The sequence below is a fragment of the Sapajus apella genome, unplaced genomic scaffold (assembly GCF_009761245.1).
Source record: "Sapajus apella isolate SASKATOON/1434 unplaced genomic scaffold, GSC_monkey_1.0 scaffold103, whole genome shotgun sequence".
NCBI lineage: Eukaryota > Metazoa > Chordata > Mammalia > Primates > Cebidae > Sapajus > Sapajus apella.
The window spans coordinates 2,540,913-2,560,789 of NW_022437043.1; the positions used below are offsets into that span (position 1 = coordinate 2,540,913).

Consider the following 19,877-nt stretch of genomic DNA (forward strand, 5'->3'; position numbering starts at 1 on the left):
AATACGACTTTACCTAGAATGGTATTAAAGAAATGTTAGCAAGTGCAATGGCTTTGTGGTATTGAGCTTCTAATGTTTGAAAGGCAAAAAAAAAAAAAAAGAGATCTTGTTCAGGCACGGTGGCTGACGCCTGTAATCCCGGCACTTTGGGAGGGCAGGGTAGGTGGATTGCTTGAGCTCAGTAGTTCAAGGCCAGCCTGGACAACATGGTAAAACCCCATCTCTACCAAAAATATAAAAATTAACAGAATGTGGTGGAACACGCCTGTAGTCACAGCTGCTTGGGAGGCTGAGGTGGGAGGATCTCTTGAGCCTGGGAGGTGGAGGTAGCAGTGATCCGAGATCTCGCTGCTGCACTCCAGCCTGGGTGACAAAGCGAGACTCCATCTCAAACAAAAAGAAAAAAATAAAAAGGTGGTGGCTGACATCTGTAATTCCAGCACTTTGGGAGGCCGAGGTGGGTGGATCACGAGGTCAGGAGTTCGAGACCAGCCTGGCCAATGTGGCAAAACCCTGTCTCTACTAAAAATACAAAAATTAGCCATGTGTGGTGGTGGGCGCCTATAATCCCAGCTACTAGGGAGGCTGAGGCAGGAGAATCACTTGAACCCAAGAGGCGGAGGTTACAGTGGGCCCAGATTGTGCCATTGCACTCAAGCCTGGGTGACAAGGACAATACTCCATCTCAAAAAAAAAAAAAGATGTCTTTTGTAGAGATATAAGTACAGGATTTAACAACAAAAAAAACTTTTGTTAAATTTAATAATAGTCATTTTGGTTTGTTTAATTTTAATGAGATCTCATCCCCTAACTCCTATATTTTTACCTTTTATGATCTTATAGACAAAACTGTTAACATTGTAGTAGATTAAAAAAAATACATTGGTTGGGTGTGGTGACTCACACTTGTAATCCCCAGCCCTTTGGGAGGCCGAGGTGGGTGGATCACTTGAGGCCCAGAGTTCAAGACTAGCCTGGGCAACATGATGAAACCCTGTTTCTACTAAAATAAAAAATTTAGATGCATGTGGTAGCATTCACCTGTAATCCCAGCTACTTGGGTGGCTGAGGTAGGAGAATTGCTTGAACCTGGGAGATGGAGGTTGCATTGAGCTGAGATGGCGCCATTGCACACCAGCCTGGGTGACAGAACAAGATTCTGTTTAGAAAGAAAAAAAGATTCTCATAAGTTGTATATTGTATATGTATATTGTCATACCATCTGTAAATAAAGATAACTTGCTTCTCTGTACATGTGTCACACAGTGATGTTTTGATTAATGAAGGGTCACATATATGATGGTGGTCCCATAGGATTATGATAATGCATTTTTACTGTAGTTTTTCTATTTTTTTAACTGTATCTTTTCTGTGTTTAGATATTTACTATTGTAATTGTCTATGGTATTTAGTATAGTAACATACTGTACAGATTTGTAGCCAGAAGCAAGAGGCTATGCCATATAGCTTAGCTGTGTAGTAGGCAATACTGTTTAGGTTTGTGTAAGTATACTCTGTGCCGTTTACACAATGATGAAATCGTTAAGCGATGCATAACTATATAATGTCGTATCTCCAAATAAATTATCAATTATTCTTGAACATTTATATTGATGCATTAATTTACTTTCCTTGTTTTATTAGCTGGGACCTCCAAATCATTTTTTTTTTTTCCTACAGTAATAATACTAACTAGGCTTCTTTTCTTTTTCTTCAGCTTAGTGAAATAATTTGAGCTGTTAACCGTCTTAATTCTTATAGTCTTTAAAGTTTAAAGATAGAGGATTTCTCCCTTCCCATTATGTTACTAAAATGTTAGTTATTTTTGAATAAATAATCCAAAATGAAAAGTTTTAAAAGAACACACAATGAATTATCCTCTTCCTTCCACTTCCCCAGGCACTGACTCCCCTCTGTAAAGCCATCAATATTACCAGTGGTTTTTAAATCCTTCCAGAGAAACTTGGTGTATATATAAGCAAGTCCACATATGTTTACATGCATATTTCTTGTATTTAATTTTATTCAAATGATAGTCAATATGTTCTCTTCTGACCTTGCTTTAATTTTTAACTTAATATATCTTGGAAATCATTCCATATCAGTACGTGTAGAGCTGCATCATATCCCTTTACATATAGATGTACTGTTGACTAATTTGACCACTCCCCTTTGAGGAATAAGTATAAACAATGTTTTTATGAATAACACTGTTTATAAGAATTTTTTCATTTTTAGCACTTTTCTGTCAAGCATTATTACCAAAACATTAGTCTTATCTGTTATTATACTATAGCAAAATAATATAGATAAGTACTATAATACTTATCTATATTAAACATCTATAATATAGATAAGTATTTTACACAGATCCAAGAATTCTAAATAAACAAAAAAATTCCAGCTGATAGGTAAGTATATGATAAATATGTAGGGTTTATTTCATGAATATATTGGGTTTTACCATTTTAAGCAGTTTTAAGTGTACAGCTCACTGACATTAAGTATATTTGCATTGCTCTGCAGCTGTCACCACCATTCATCACTAAAACTATTTCATCATCCCAAAGTATCCATTAGGTAATAATTCCTCATTACCACCTTCACTGGGCTCCTAGCAGCCGCTGCTCTACTTTCTGTCTCTATGAGTTGACCACTCTAGGTATCTCATAAAAGTGAAATCAGCTAGGCGCAGTGGTTCATGCCTGTAATCTCAGCACTTTGGGAGGCCGAGGGGTGGATCATTTGAAGTCAAGAGTTTGAGACCAGCCTGGCCAACATCATGAAATCTCACTTCTACCAAAAATACAAAACTTAGCTGGGTGTTGTGGCAGGCACCTGTAGTCCCAGCTACTCGGGAGGCTGAGGCAGGAAAATTGCTTGAACCTGGGAGGTGGAGGTTGCAGTGAGCCAAAATCACGCCACTGTACTCCAGCCTGGGTGACGGAGTGAGACTCTGTCTCAAGAAAAAAAAAAAGTGGAGAGGCCGGGCGCGGTGGCTCAAGCCTGTAATCCCAGCACTTTGGGAGGCCGAGGCGGGTGGATCACGAGGTCAAGAGCTCGAGACCATCCTGGTCAACATGGTGAAACCCTGTCTGTACTAAAAATACAAAAAATTAGCCGGGCATGGTGGTGCGTGCCTGTAATGCCAGCTACTCAGGAGGCTGAGGCAGGAGAATTGCCTGAACCTAGGAGGCGGAGGTTGCGGTGAGCCGAGATCGTGCCATTGCACTCCAGCCTGGGTAACATGAGTGAAACTCCGTCTCAAAAAAAAAAAAAAGCGGAATCATACAGTATTTGTGCTTTTGCCTCTGACCACTTACCATAATGTCTTTAAGGTTCATACATATTGTAGTGTCAGAATTCCACTCCTTTTTAAGACCAAGTAATATTCCATTATATGGATATACCGCATTTTGTTTATCTGTTTCATCTGTTGATAGACACTGGGATTGTTTCCAGTTTTTGTCTCTTGTGAATAGTGCTGCTTGTCCATGGGTGTGTATGTAAGTTGTTAAGAGTTCCTGCTTTTAGTTCTTTTTTGCAACGTACCCAGAAGTGGTGTTGCTGGATCATATGGTAATTCTGTTTAATTTTTTGAAAAAGTCATACAGTTTTTCCTCATTTCGTTTTGAAGCAAGTATTGCATCTGAACCTAATAAAAGACAGTATAATAAGAGAATCAGCATACAGGCTGATATGAATATTGGTATAAAAATGCTGATAAAATGTTAGGAAACAGAATATCTTATTTCGTTAAAAAAATACGACAGTATACTATGACCAAGTATTATTCATTTCAGGAATGCCAGAAATCTTAGAAAATTTAAGGAAATCTAGGAATCTTAGGAAATCTATTAATGTTGTAGTAATAGAATCTTAGGAAATCTATTAATGTAATAATAGAGCTTAAAGGTAAAGTCAAATCATTATCACCATAGATTCTGAAAAAAATCTTTGACAAATTCAATACCCATTTCTAGTAAAAACACTCTAAACATAGGAATTGCAGATTACTTTCTTATCGTAATAAGATATGTATGCTTTAGTTTTAAAGTCAGAATTTTACTTAAGGCAAAATTCTAGAGATCTTTTCACTAGAATCAGGAGCAAGGTGAAGATGCCTGCTATTCCATTAGTACTTGGTATTATACTATAGGTATTAGCCAGTATAGTTAGATAAGAGTTAAGTCAATTACAGGCACAGATTAACATACAGAAATTAGTAAGTTTCAACAACAATAGTCAGAACATAACAGGAAAAAATTATATTTATAGTGTTCAGCAAAGTAGATTAAATACTTAGGAATAAACTTAAGAGAGATACTGACTCAACAGTATAAAGATGTTGATTCTTCTTAGTATAACGAACATCAGTGCAAAAATACCAACAAACTTTTGGTAGGAGTTAGCTAAGTTGATATGGAAAACATGTTAGAACTCCTAAGATAAAACAGGGATGGGAGGATTGTGTGGATTATACTAACCCAGTAAAACTTGTATAGTTAAAAATGTGGTAATGACATGTGAATAGACAAATAGGTCAGTGAAATATCCGAGAAAGCCCAGGAATAGACCCAAGTACATGTAGAAACTGAGTATATGATAAAGGTATTATTCTTAAATTCTTGGGGCCTGTAATGTCCATCCCATAAATAGAATGTTCTTGGCCCTTCCTTCTGTAAATCTATTCCAGCAGTCTCTTTTGTTGGTGGTGGTGGTGGTGGTGGTGGTGGTGATGGGTTGGATTGTCTAGTCCATTTATATTTAATTTGATTATTGATATGGTTGGATAAAGTTAGCTGTCATTCTTACTGTTTCCTTTGCATTCTATTGTTTTTCTCTGGTGGTTTTTGAAAGGTTTTTCTGTTTATATTTGGTTTTCAATAATTTGACTTCAATGTGCTCCGATATTGGTTTTTCCTTTATACTACGTGTAGTTTTTTAAGTCTGGAGTTTGATATCTTTTATCAGTTTTGGAAAATTCTCAGCCATTGAGTTTTCAAATATATTTTCTGCTCCACTGTTTTTCTCTTCTTCTTGGACTCCAATTAATGTATGGTAGACTATATGCTATTGCCTGAAACTTCTTAGATGCCTTTTTTTTTTTTTTTAACTTTTGTCTTTTTTGTTTGTATTGCTTCAATCTGTATGCTTTCCAGTGACTTGTTTTCAAATACACTTATTTCTTTTTTTTTTTAAATATATTTTCCAATCTGCTATTCAATTTATATACTGATTTTCTTTTTAAAATTTCAGATTAACATTTTTCAGTTCTGGAATTTCCTTTTGTTTCTCTTTCTGGAATATGATTTTTTTGTACATCAATTCATGAGGAGTATGTTTTTCTTTTTGTGAACATTGTTAAAATACTTGCTTTTTTGCGGGGGGCGGGGGGGGGCCAGAATCTGGCTCTGTTGCCCAGGCTGGCATGCAGTGGCACAACCTCTGCCTCCTGGGTTCAAGCGATTCTTATGCCTCAGCCTGCCAAGTAGCTGGGACTACAGGCACGTGCCACCACACCCTACCTAAATATCTGCTTTAAAATTATCTGCAGGGCTAGACATGGTTGCTCACACCTGTAATTTCAGCACTTTGAGAGGCCAAGATCACCTACAGTCAGGAGTTCCAGACCAGCCTGGCCAACATGGCCAGATACCATCTCTACCAAAAATACAAAAAAATTAGCTGGGCGTGGTGACTCACCTGTAATCCCAGCTACTTGGGAGACTGGGGCAGGTGAATCGCTGGAACCCAGGAGACAGAGGTTGCGGTGAGCCGAGATTGCGCCACTGCACTCCAGTCTGGGCAGCAGAGTGAAACTGCATCTCAAAAAATAAAATAATCTACAAATTTCAACACCTGAGTAATTGCACAGTGGGTTTTTATTAATTTCTTTACTTTTGAATATGGGTAATTCCTGATCTTTGTAAGTTTTGTAATTTTTAGCCTGCATGTCATTAATAATACATTGTAGAGATTGCCTATATTTTCCTGAAGATTGATACATTTTTCCTTTATCAGCCAGTAAACTCATACCCTAAACTTTGTTACCCTTGTAGTGGCAGCAACTGAAATCTCTTTAGTTCTTTTAGGCTGCTTGACATCTGTTCTGTTCATGCATAATTCAGCAGTCAGTCAGAGGTTTGGGCAGAGTTTATGTGTGGAATTTGGTGTTTCCACACTCTGTCTCCTTCCTGGGATTTTTCCCCTCACTTCCAACTCTTACGCAGCCTCAAAATCTGTCTTGTGATTCTTCAGGCTAGTAAGATGGCAATTTCTATTTGAGTTCTAGCCAGCCAAGTGCCAGTTGAAGCCTGCCTTCAGGTGAAAATCCAAGAAAAAGGGGGTTACTCATCTAATGCCATTTCCTTCCTTTAAGTATGAACTTTTCCTCTGGTTTTGCCTGTTTTTGGTCTCTCTCCAGTGCTGTCTGGTAGTTGACTTTTGTATTTTATCCAGAATGTAAAGCTGTGTGTTGAATGCCACTCCAAATATTATCACAGGCAAAACTTCTACTCAACACTATTAAAGATAAACTCATGTTACTTTTTTACACATTATTTATCATTGTTATTTAATGTTCTACTCTAAGCATCTATCCTGTTTTATTTCTACTTGCCTAGTGACATAAACTTAGGTTGCCCCCCAACTTCTCCATACTATAAGCAGTACTGTTGAGAACATTACCTGTGGAAAGGTTTCTTTAGCATACATATTCAAGAGTAAGATTGCTGAATTGTAGCATATCTGTATTCCTAATTTTATGAGTAAATCCCCTTCCAGCAGGACATGAGTGCTGTCCTTTACTGACATCCCTACCATACTTGGAATTACTCAACTTTGTTTGTTAGTCTTAAAGGCAGAAGGTGGTATGTCATTTAAACTTGTGTGTTCTGATTTCTAGAGGAGTATAGTTACTCACATTTTTTTTTTTCACCTTTTACTTGTTGGGTTACTTATGTCCATTGCCTGTTTTTCTGCCTATGCTTTTTGAGTCAGATCTTTACTCTTCCTTATGATTTGTGGTTTTTTGGGTTGTGTCTAATAAATATTCTCCCATCTCAAGGAAATGTTCTCCTATGTTTTATTCTCTTCACTTTATACTTTTACGTTTCGTATTCAGGTCTTTAGTGCAGTTGCTGGTTTTGTTGTATATGGTATGAGGTAGAAATCTAACTTTATATTTCCAAATATGCTGCCATTTTTTCAAGTATGTCATTTGTTTTTATTACAGTGCTGGGAGTATATTTTAACATTTGTTAAGATAATTTATGAAAGTGGTTTTTCTAAAATTTAAATCTGATCACCTTACTTGAAATCATTCAATGGTTCTCTATTGTTTTAGGATACAGTCAGTTGTCTTTAAATGGATTAGGAAGGTCTTTGTGTAGTAGTCATCTTAGCATTTTCTGTCCAGCCTGCTAGTACTCTAAATATGCAATCAGTCTTTCTCTGAGATGTATTATAATGTTATCATACATAGCACAATATGCTTAATTTGTTTTTTGTGTATGTGTTTTTCACTACTGTGTAGTCTTAGCAGTTCCTGTTATGTATTAGGTGTTCAACAAATATTTATCAGTTGAAGGAATTGAATAACTTGGCCCTTATCCTTGGCCTAACTGTTTAGTTGACTTTTTAGACTAGATGAGTGTTTTGGGGGAACTAGTTTAGCTAATAAGTGAAAGTTAATTTAATAACTCCTGATCATCTCAATGGACAGTTCTCTAAAATCTTCCTTATGTTAGCATTGTATGTGTGTGTATGTGTGTGTGTGTGTGTGTGTGTGTGTGTGTAGCTCCTTATTTCCATCATTAGGACAACCCAGTAGGTAGCAAGATTGGACATTAACTCTTGTTTTATTGCATCAGTTGTTTATTGATGTTGAATCAATGACTTGCCTGTGGTTTATACAACTAGTTTTGTATTTCTGCCTACTTGTTTTGGGAAATATATGTTTGCTCAGGCAGTTATGTACTGGTAATGATATGAATAAAAGCCACTTCAATCCATTGTTCTGCCAAGTATGTTTTAAAGATAATATTTATGAGACTTTCTTTTGTCAGGTTTTTCCTTTTGTTTTGGAGGAGTTGTCTTAAGGTTTATAACTATAGTTATAACCTTATAACTAGTTTCAGTCATATTAGTACTCTTGAGAATTGTGGCTATGTGGTTGCATTTAGACATTTGCCTGTGAAATCCTGTCTTACAAACATTGTTAGGCTGTAACTATGAGAGTTTTTATGTCTTCAAAATCATATGTGCTATAAATATTTTCATAGGATATTTTATATATACCAGAAACTGTATCTTTAAAACTTAAATTTTTAACTACTTCAGCACTTTAGATTTTGTCTACAGCAGTTTTGACATGTGCTCTATTTATTGAGTTGCTTGGGAGCTTGGTGTTTCTGGGCAGACAGATTATGCACTTGGAGGTAGAATACTTCTCTTGATCCATTAATGTTATTAAATAAAGTTGAGACCACTTATGTTATTAAGTTTGAGATGATGTTATTGGCATTTGGAAAATTCTTAAAAGGTCCTATTTTAATGATACTTCATTATAATGAATGTCAGTTTTACTGGTATTAGGTACTCTGGAACAAGGCTTGTTACTCAACTGTCTAGTGTTAAAGAAACATTCAGTAATGGAATCAGCACTTTCAGTTTTTCAAAATATGCTAAAACATCAGTATTGTATAATTCTTAATATAATGAAGTAGTTCTTTAAATATTATGTTAATTTTTCTCTAAATCTCTTTTTCTGCTCTTTAGAGGAAATATCATTCTGCAAAGGAAGCTTATGAACAACTTTTGCAGACAGAAAACCTTTCCGCACAAGTAAAAGCAACTGTTTTACAACAGTTAGGTATGTAATAGATACATTTAGTGTATTATAAGTGCTTTTCTTTATGTTTTTTACATGTTAGGTATGGCAAATATGGAACTTATCTATTCTATTCCTTTTCCTTCCCTTGCTCAGAGTTCATAAAATTATTCTGAATCCAGCATATTTCTGTCTTCTGCCCAGCATTGTTCTTCCCACATTCTGTCTCAATATAATTCTTTAGTACAGCCGGTCCATTTAAATTATCAAAATTACTCCCCAGTATTTAACCCAAGAAAGATCGAATACTTCCTTTGTGCCAGATATGTGCTTAAGCACTTAATGAAGTTGTGATTTACCTAATGTCACTTAATGGTTGGTGACCTTGCTTTCATAGCTTTATCAGTTATGACTATAAAACAGTTTATCTATAAATTGTAGAACATCTGACACTGTAAGTATGCACTTCTATTCTAATGTGTAACATGAAGGAATCTATTCATTTGGATATCAGGTGTAACTATCACCAAAAAGGTTGTGAAGGAACTCCCCAGCGTTTAATTTTGTTGCTTAAGTCATGTTTCTTGTTTGAATTTGATAATTGGGTTGTTTTTACAGTTTTGTTTTTGGTCTGGGCAAGTCATTTATTAATTTTTAACCAACATTGTAGTAATATGAAGATTTTATAGTGTACTATTTTTATATAGTTTTAGTCACTTAAACTTAGATTTTATCATTATCTTTAGATAATATACATAAAAATAATTATAAATCACTGAATAAAAACAAATATTTTGACACTCTTAAAATTCTTAAAACTGTAGGCAACTCAAGTAAAATCCTAATGGATAAAATTAGAAACAAAACTAAGGTTTTATTATGAAGGCAGTGTTTGTTTTTTTCAATCGTCAAATACTTTATAGTTGGTTAGTTTGTTTGCTTATTTATTTTAGACAGAGTCTCGCTCTATCCCCCTGTCTGGAATACAGTGGTGTGATCATAGCTCACTGCACCCTCAAACTCCTGGGCTCAGGTGATCCTCCTACCTCAGCCTCCTGAGTAGCTAGGGCTATAGGCACATGCCATCACACCTGGCTAATTTAAAAAAGTTTCTTTTGTAGAGACAAGATCTCTCTCTGTGTTACCCAGGCTGGTCTCAAACTCCTGGCATCAAGCGATCCTTCTGCCTCAGCCTCCCAAAATTCTGGGATTACAGGTGTGAGCCACTGTGCTTGGCCTATAGTTTTTATCTTATAGAGTGTGAATATATGTAGCCAGTGCCAGTGAGGTAGGAGTGTTCGTATGTTTTTTAATCTGAACTATTGTTGATTCTATAGCCTTATATTTATTTCTTGGAAATAAACATTTTGTTAATGGAATGTCTTAGAGATTTGTAATTGGCTGGGTGCGGTAGCTCATGCCTGTAATCCCAGCACTTTGGGAGGCTGAGTTGGGCAGATCATAAGGTCAAGAGATCGAGACCATTCTGGCCAAATTGCTGAAACCCTGTCTCTACTAAAAATGCAAAAATTAGCTGGGTGTGGTGACATGTGCCTGTAGTCACAGCTACTCAGGAGGCCGAGGCAGGAGAATTACTTGAACCTGAGAGGCAGAGGTTGCAGTGAGCTGAGATTGTACCACTGCACTCCAGCCTGGTGAAAGAGCAGGACTCCGGCTCAAAAAAAAAAAAAAAACACGCACATAAGCACATTAATTTATTTTTACATGGAATAGTAAATAAGACTTAACATCTTTATATTCTTTGTTTCATAACTTGGATGTTTTTAAATATCAAAATCAGAAAAGTCTATGATTTATAATCTGTTAAATCAGTACTAAAAATTGTTTTAATTTGTCTTGAATGAAAGCTCTTCGAAGCTTTTACAGGACCTTACTGTGAGAAACTGACTTTCTTACAGCCAGAATTGGCAGTTCTAAGTTGTGGAAATGTGTACTCCAAATTAAATTAATATATTGACGGAAAAGAGTACTTTTTTTGTTTGTTTTCTGCTTGGTATTCTTAAACATAGAAGAACAATTAAATCACTTATGTAAATATTTTTAAATTATTTATTATAGGTTGGATGCATCACACTGTAGATCTTCTGGGAGATAAAGCCACCAAGGAAAGCTATGCTATTCAGTATCTCCAGAAGTCCTTGGAAGCAGATCCTAATTCTGGCCAGTCCTGGTATTTCCTCGGAAGGTGAGACTTAACAGACATTATGTTTGCTTTTATCTATTCCAGCTAAGAGATTTGAATTAAAATCTAAAATGTTAGTTTACATATCTAACCTGATCAGTATGTTTTCTCTTCTAAATACATTATTACCAAGATTCTTCGAAGTTAAACAATAAAATTAAGTTTCCAAATGTGGTAGTTTTTTCATAGCATAATCTGGTCTAGCAGGACATTTCTTATTTTGGTATTGGATTTTTATTTGATTTGAATTATTGCTAGTTTTTTTAAAAAGTCTTATCCAATAGTAATTTTTATTTTTACTTTTTGTTTTTTGTTTTTGTTTTTGTTTTTGAGATGGAGTCTTGCTCTGTTGCCCAGGCTGGAGTACAGTTATGCAGCCTTGCCTCACTGCAACCTCCGCCTACTGGGTTCAAGCAATTCTCCTGCCTCAGCCTCCCAAGTAGCTGGGACTGCAGATGCACGCTACCACGCCAAGTTAATTTTTTGTATTTTTAGTAGAGACGGGGTTTTACCATATTGGCCAGGCTGGTCTTGAACTCCTGACCTCATGATCCACCCGCCTCAGGCCCCAAAGTGCTGGGATTACAGATGTGTGCCACTGCGCCCGGCTCCAGTAGTAATTTTAAATGAAGTATTTAAATGCCTTTCCTTCAGACTTATAATATTTTTTCTATATGTCTGCTTTATCAGAGGATTAATTTCTCATCTGCCTGATGACTACTGGTAGTCAACGGAAGCTTTATAATTTATAATTTTGATTAATGATATTTACGTTAGAATTGACAGAATAAATCTCAAATTACAGTTATTCTTGAAATCTTACAGTGAGAAAGTAAATACAGTATTAGATTTGTTGGAATGGAGAAGTGTTGTATAATGAAAATAGTTTTCTGTAAGTTTATAAACTTTCCTGCATACTGTTTATACATTGAATGTCTGGATTATGCTTAGTGATCTGAACTATACCTCATGCATAAATATCTGATAGATTATAGTTTTAGACTATCATCAGATTGTATTTTGATTCCTAATCACTTTTAGCTTTCATGACATTGTGAAAAGATCAGTGTACTAGGAGCCAAGAGACTTGGATTCAAGTTCTGATTCAGCTACTGTTTTTGGAATTGTGGATGGTTTAGTTAAACCTCTAAAAGCCTCAATTTTTGTTTAACATATTAGATAATTGTATTAGATCAGTGGTCCTCAGGGGCAGGCTGTTTTGCCGCCCCTGCCAAGGACATTTCACAATGTTTAGAGACATTTATTTCTGTCATCCCAGCTGTGGGGTGTGCTACTTTCGTATAATGGGTAGAGACCAGGGATGCTGCTAAACATGCTGCAATGCATGGGACAGTCCTCTACAACAAAGAAGTGCTGGCTCCAAATGTCAGTAATGCTGCAGTTGAGAAACCCTGGGTTAGAAGATCTGTTAGGTACCTTTCTGCTCTAAAGGTTCCAGTTTTATGACTTTTTTTGAAGTTACCCTGTTTTAATTTTAAGTTTTGTTCTATTATTTTTTACATAGAATATTTGATTGTAAGTAAATTTGCCATATAATCACATTAAATTTTAGTTATATGGCTTCATTTTTCCTTTAAGCAAAGTATGCTTGTATGAAACAAAGTAATAGTAAGATGTTTCCTTCTATAAAAATATTCGATTACTCATATTATGCTTAGAAGGTTAAGAAACAAAATTTTTTAAAAATATTTGATTAACTCATTATTAACATACAATAAGAGTTGACTGGAAAGCTACCTATTTTGGGGTGAGGATTTCCTAATCCCTCCCCAGGCTTGTAAAAGAGCCTCATTTGGGTTGTTTCTACGTGAAGCTTGAAGGTCCAAACTTCTGTGTTTGGATTTTATTATTTTTGTATCTTTTTTGCCTGACCAAAGTAGCTATTTGATAAATGGATGAAATGAACTAACTAAACTCCATTTGCTTTTGGAGCTAGCATTAATCCTATTAGTGTTGTGGAGTATGAGGCTTCATATGGTGACTGTAAAGGAGGTCTGGAACTGGGAAACGGGGTGCCTGTCTCTTGCTTTCAGGTTTATATATGAAAATTTCTTTTTAGCATAGATTAAAAAAAATGTATACTAGAAAGTATTTTCCTTCTGACCTAAGATAGTTTAATACAGTAGTATAGATGTCTTTTTAGTATAGGATTTTACATTTAAATTCTAGTTATATAAAATTAATGTATAATAAACCATATGTAGAATTAACTATTGTAGGCATGCTGTAGTTTTCAGCTTCAATGAGCAGTATTTCATCATCAGTATTTCAGTGAGCAGTACTTCAGTCGTTTTTTTTCCAGTTAGCTAATTTTACATTGTAAAACATTACGAAACATCACAATGCTTTTAATTTAATCTTTTTGGATAAATTTTTCCAAATATACAATACACTTTTCCTGACTAATTAAAGGATGCTTATCACAATTTAACTTGGTTTTGAGTTCAAGATAATCATTTGAGACATATTATTTTCCATCTGTAATAATACAATTCTGAGTCCTTTAGTAGACTTTTCTTACTCTCTTTCACTGCCTTGTAATGCGTTGCCTCTAATCTGTTTATCGTAAGAAAAATTTTACGAATAAATTATATTTTAGAAGTTTCTAAAGCTCCAAATGAAGACCTCAGTTGTCAGTAAGAAACTTTGGGATTTGATGACCCTGGTATTTCTGAGGCTTTCTGCTACTTAACCTCTGCATTCAGGTCTTTTTGTTGAAGATGGACTTTGCTTGTCATTTGGCACGTGTATATGAAAGTAAAATTGTGATGTGGTATTGTGTTATGCTAGCACCAGTCATTGACTGTGTTATCACAGAACTATAGAATGTTACCACTGGAAGGGACCAGGGAGGTCACCTAGTTAACCTTGTAAATTCTGCCACTTCACAGATTTAGAAAGTGGGTTCAAAATCACAAGTAATTAGTATGAGAGCAGGGATTAGACCCTAGATTCATGCTGGGGTTTTTTAATTACACAAGACTGTCTCAGAGGAACCTATTTTTATTAGAGGAAAAATGGCTGATGATGGGACTGGGACATCTGTATCTGGGCACGTTGGTTTCCTACTTTGACTTTGTAGGAATGGAATGTTAAAACATTAGTTTTGGGAAGAACTGCTTATTTCTCCCAGCTGTTAGGCAAATTCATCTATAAATCTGAGATGGCTTTAATTTCACAACAGCTACAAAAAGAGCATGTTTTCTACTATCTGTTAAGTATTCCCTTTCACTCTTGTGTCTGTCCCTGTTTGGCATTGTTGCTGATCTCTTCTCATGAATTTTTCCTTCATAAAACAGTTTGTAGATGCACTCTGAAACTGCCTTCTCTGTCTCAATCACTGACATTTCTTATCTCTCTCAATCCACAAGATTAGTGATTCCTTAGGCTTATTTTTACATCTCCCTTGTAGGTGTCCTGTGTTTTTACAGCCTCTCTTTCATATGGATGAATTCCAAATCTAGATTTCAATACTTAAAGGTATCTTAAACTCCAGGACCACATCTCCTATTCGTTACTTAACATTTCCCATTTTAATGTCCTAACATCGTGTCAAAGTCAGCATATTTCAAACCATATTCACCGTGTTCTTCCCCAAACCAACTCCTTCTCCTTTCACTTTTGCCAAAAGATCACCATTTCTTTTCTATTTAATCAATCTTAAATACTAAGTTACATTTCTCCACCCCGTGAACATCTAATCAATTAATCATAAAGTCTTTATCAATCTTTTGGTTTCTTGTTTCTCTCGTCTTTTTTTTTTTTTTTTTTTTTTTTTTCTGCTTCCAGTACTTTCACTCCAATTTTGGCCTGTTCCAAACCAGTGAATGTAGCCACCTTCGTTTTTACTGTCTGCAACTTATTTTCTTTTCAGTCTGGCCTACACATTGTTAGAAAATTAATATTCCTATAAAGTGCTTTCATCATGCTATTCTGCTTGTTAGAAAAGCAAACTTCAGGGTATTCTTTGGCTGGATTTAAAATTCTCTACTGTTTCATATCTGTGCTTTCCTGTATATACATTAGGTTTTGCTCATGCTGTTCAAATCCATTTAAAATCCCTTTTCTCATCTTCTCTGCCTGAATCGGTGGTTCCCAGAATTTTAGGTTACGTAAATCAGTACAATTTCAAAGAATAATTATGAGGATAGAAATATGGTGTTTGAGCAAGTAAAGACATTAAATTTTTTTTTTTTTTTTTTTTTACAATTTACTATCAGTCAATAGTATTCAAAATAAAAGAATTACACCATAAATATTAATTGTTGGAAAAACTTTATGTATGTGTATGTTGTCTTTTCAATTTGTTTGCTGGCAAACATGCCATATTCTGGCTGGGAATTAGGAATCACTAAATAATATGCATCTTTACATATTCAAATCTCTTACTCTTACTCTTCCCCTTTTTTGCCTTTCCTAAATCTTGCAGTATATGGTCATCTCTTCTTATCCTAAATTCTCAGACCAATTATTGTCTCTCTACTGGCCATTTGATATGATACCATGACATTTTTAATGTATCTTCATTTGTGAACTAAATTGTAAGCTTCATGAAAATAGGGACTGGGTTTTTGTTTTTTTCTTTTTCCTTTAGTGCCCAGAATAAGAAGATAATTTCTTTATCTGCAGTTTCCGCTGTTATCCGTGTATCCGTCAAGTATATTCGCATTAAGAAAATCGCAGTTCTTGAATCTTTAATCTTACATTGCTACCTTTAGTCATAAAATATTGCTCTTTAAACTATTTTTGATACTTAGTTTGAGATTATGTCTTACGTGTGCATTTTTTATGAATTAAAGAATTATTGCCCTCAGTGTTGTTACTTGGGAAAGGGAAATTGAAATCTGAGCCAGCAATCTTAAGATTTTTGTTTTTAACTCTGTATTTTGACGGTATAGGAACTAGAGGTCAAGCTATATAAGAAGAGTGGCATGTGTGTTTGCGTGTGCTCGTGTGCATGCAGCTCTCAGTATTATAATACTGAAGTGATATGTCCCCTAATTATTTTAATAGAGTTCATTAATGCAGCATGCTTTTTAGCACCTATAAGACAGACTATAGCATGGTTTGTTGAAGGGCTAATTATATTCATTATAGTTACCAAGTATATACACACACATACACATACAATATATTAGCTTATGAGGGTTTTTAAAAAACTTGCTGTGGGCCGGGCGCGGTGGCTCAAGCCTGTAATCCCAGCACTGTGGGAGGCCGAGGCGGGTGGATCACGAGGTCAAGAGATCAAGACCATCCTGGTCAACATGGTGAAACCCTGTCTCTACTAAAAATACAAAAAATTAGCTGGGCATGGTGGCGCGTGCCTGTAATCCCAGCAACTCAGGATGCTGGGGCAGGAGAATTGCCTGAACCCAGGAGGCGGAGGTTGCGGTGAGCCGAGATCGCGCCATTGCACTCCAGCCTGGGTAACGAAAGCGAAACTCCGCCTCAAAAAAAAAAAAAAAAAAAAAAAAAAAAAAAAAAAAAAAAAAACTTCCTGTGATAGATAGTCCATCCTTTCAGCAGATTAATTTGTTTCAGTATTAATGGAATTCTCTCGACTTCTCCCCCCTCCCCCCTCAGGTGCTATTCAAGTATTGGGAAAGTTCAGGATGCCTTTATATCTTACCGGCAGTCTATTGATAAATCAGAAGCAAGTGCAGATACATGGTGTTCAATAGGGTAAGCCTTTATATTAAAACATTAGTAATTTAATTGATATACAAAGATGTTTGCATCACATATATTATACTTCATAGTTTAAATCATATTATAAAACCAAGCAATTCTTCTAGTTGACATACTTTTTCTTAATTTCCTCTTTCCAGTGTGCTGTATCAGCAGCAAAATCAGCCCATGGATGCTTTACAGGCTTATATTTGTGCTGTACAATTGGACCATGGCCATTCTGCAGCCTGGATGGACCTAGGCACTCTCTATGAATCCTGCAACCAGCCTCAGGATGCCATTAAATGCTACTTAAATGCAACTAGAAGCAAAAGTTGTAGTAATACCTCTGCACTTGCAGCACGCATTAAGTATTTACAGGTAAAATTTTTAAATAGCAGTTTTTTAAATCCACATATTTCCCCAGAACACTCAGGCAGAAGGAGGGTGGCTGGAAAGTTTGTCTAGTTGTGTTTTGATGTCTATAATCTGTTTCCATATTTTGTAAACATACCATAGCTTGTAATATTATTTTACTTTTCATTTTAAGTAGGATATGCAGTATTTTAAAAGATGCTCTTTTGCACGTTTACTCTGTTGATGCATATTAATTTACATAATTTTTTTCTATGTACTGTCTACATTTTTAAGTTGTCATAGCATTTTAGAGAAAACACAAACAGTCTTTCACTCTTGCTTGGAGTTTCATGAGAAGACAGCTATGAGAACTCTGAAAACAGAGCTCAGCTTTGTTTTGATTCTCACAAAGGTTTATATTCCGGTAACCCTCTTTATACTTAGTGTCTTCTAAAGCCCCAAATTAAGAATCTGTTTTCTTTTAAAAACAATTAGCTATAGCATTTAGGAAGATTTAGTGGACTTGCTCTTACTCAAGTAGGCTTGTGTTAAATTTGCTTTTTACATAATTTTTCCTAGGCTCAGTTGTGTAACCTTCCACAAGGTAGTCTACAGAATAAAACTAAATTACTTCCTAGTATTGAGGAGGCGTGGAGCCTACCAATTCCCGCAGAGCTTACCTCCAGGCAGGGTGCCATGAACACAGCACAGCAGGTGAGAAGTTGGGTTATGTTCTGCAGGTGCCCAGCTTTAAGGGTTCTTTTCAATTCTCTAGTGGTCAAGCTTAATTTACTAAGCACAGGAGGCTTTTAGTAATGAAAAGCCTTTTGCTTTAATTGCAAAGGGAATCTAGATCAAAATAAAACTCCCTCTGATATGGGAAAAGATTTTGGGGTACCAGCTTAGAACCTTTGTGCATTTTCATGATTTTGAAGATTTCTTAAAATAATGCTACAGTGGTTTATTTAATTTTTAAGGCAAGTTTTTCAAAGGAAGGTACACATTATTCCATTGACGAATCATTTAATTTTGATTTTCAATCATTGCAATCAGCGATGTCCACATAGCTTTGAAAAGTATGCAGCTTGTGAAGTTTTATAATTTGAAGGAATGAATTAAGAATATATAGAACCCTATTTTTGTCTTCCTTCTGTGATTCTTAGGCATGTAAACCTCATCATCCAAATACTGAACCTGTATTAGGCCTCAGTCAAACACCAATTTCACAGCAATCCTTGCCACTACACATGATTCCTTCTAGCCAAGTAGATGACCTGTCCAGTCCTGCCAAGAGGAAAAGAACATCTAGTCCAACAAAGGTATATGTTTTAGAGAAATAGAAAATCCCAGTCAAAAAAGAAGCTTCAGCTGCCCTGAAATTGTGCAGTTTGAACATTTCCTGTCCTTCATTTTAAATCTGTGGACATCAAAGAGTGAAAGGTTTGAGTTTTTCCATCCCAAACCCTTAGTATCATATTAAATATAGAAAGTAGGGATAAATTTGCATTCATCAAATCATTTTATTCATCTCCCTGCCGTTAAGATCTCAGCACACTTTTCATCATCACTTTTTACTGACATTGAAATAAATTTAATGTTGGATCTAGTGGACAGTGTGGTATTTAGGCTAGCTGTTTGGGCCATAGTTTGAGGGTGGGCCTTTTTGGGTGGCTTATTAAATAGTCAGTAATTTTTAAATATATTATTTCTAAGTTTAATATGCATGTAAAATTATTTTTAAAATAATTGAATGTTGTAACATCTTTTTAACATGTAAATATTCCAATTCATAGTCATTTGGCCTCCTCTAGTCATTATTAACAACTATGGATTTAACCAAATATCCTTTAATTTTTTTTTTTTTTTAAATCAATTTTCCTCAGAATACTTCTGACAATTGGAGTGGTGGACATGCTGTGTCACATCCTCCAGTACAGCAACAAGCTCATTCATGGTGTTTGACACCACAGAAATTACAGGTATGTAAGATGTTTTTGACAGATTGTTTTTTCTATTAAAGAGGAGTAGAGGTAGCAAACTTTCAGTTCTTGAAGTATTAATTCTATTTTCTTTTTGAGACCAGAGTCTTGCTCTGTCACCCAGGCTGGAGTATAGTGGCGTAATCTCAGCTCACTGCAACCTCCGCATCCTGTGTTAAAGTGATTCTTGTGCCTTAGCCTTCAGAGTAGCTGGGATTGCAGGCATGTGCCATCACACCCAGCTAATTTTTGTATTTTGGTAGAGATTGGGTTTCGCCATATTGGCCAGACTGGTCTCGAACTCCTGATCTCAAGTGATCCACCCACCTTGGGCTCCCAAAAGTTCTGGGATTACAGGTGTCAGCCACTGCACCCAGCCCTAAGTATTAATTCTTGTAAGTTAAATGGTAGTACATTCAATTAATCTGAACAAAAGTAAAACAAGCTGGCATTTACCAGAATAATGGAAATCATTCATTCTTGTTTTTAATTTCTTCTTTAAAAATAAATAAATAAATAAACAGGTAATGTATTCACATGGTTCACACTGCATAAAGTATGAATATAGGGTGTATAGGGTAAAGTTTTCTTCTAACTCTGATCCCTACCCATTCAAAATGCAACTGGTATTACTAATTTCTTATCTATCATTCCAGAGGTGTGTTATGCATGTACAAGCAAATATACATCCCCCTCTTTCTCACATGTATTATTATTTTTCTTCTTTTTTGCACAAATGATAGGATTCTTATTTACTGTTGACAACGTATTTTATAGACTTTTCCACATCAGTATGTGAAGAGCTTCCTTGTTCTTT

General features: G+C 35.6%; 1 protein-coding gene across 10 annotated transcripts in view; it reads left to right on the forward strand.

Moving 5' to 3' along the window:
* KDM6A (lysine demethylase 6A) overlaps positions 1-19,877 on the forward strand; it is a 191,656-nt gene that overhangs the window by 119,779 nt on the left and 52,000 nt on the right. For 4 of the 10 annotated variants that reach the window (XR_004262774.1, XM_032258554.1, XM_032258555.1 and 1 more), the window contains 7 exons: positions 8,782-8,875; positions 10,913-11,039; positions 16,641-16,739; positions 16,886-17,105; positions 17,661-17,795; positions 18,245-18,400; positions 18,965-19,060. Coding sequence is in view for 9 of the 10 variants with exons in the window: in XM_032258554.1 (XP_032114445.1) it covers positions 8,782-8,875; positions 10,913-11,039; positions 16,641-16,739; positions 16,886-17,105; positions 17,661-17,795; positions 18,245-18,400; positions 18,965-19,060 (927 nt within the window). In the remaining variant the exon portion in view is untranslated. The remainder of the gene's footprint in view (positions 1-8,781; positions 8,876-10,912; positions 11,040-16,640; positions 16,740-16,885; positions 17,106-17,660; positions 17,796-18,244; positions 18,401-18,964; positions 19,061-19,877) is intronic. The other 6 variants (XM_032258557.1, XM_032258559.1, XM_032258556.1 and 3 more) reach the window with 3 other exon arrangements.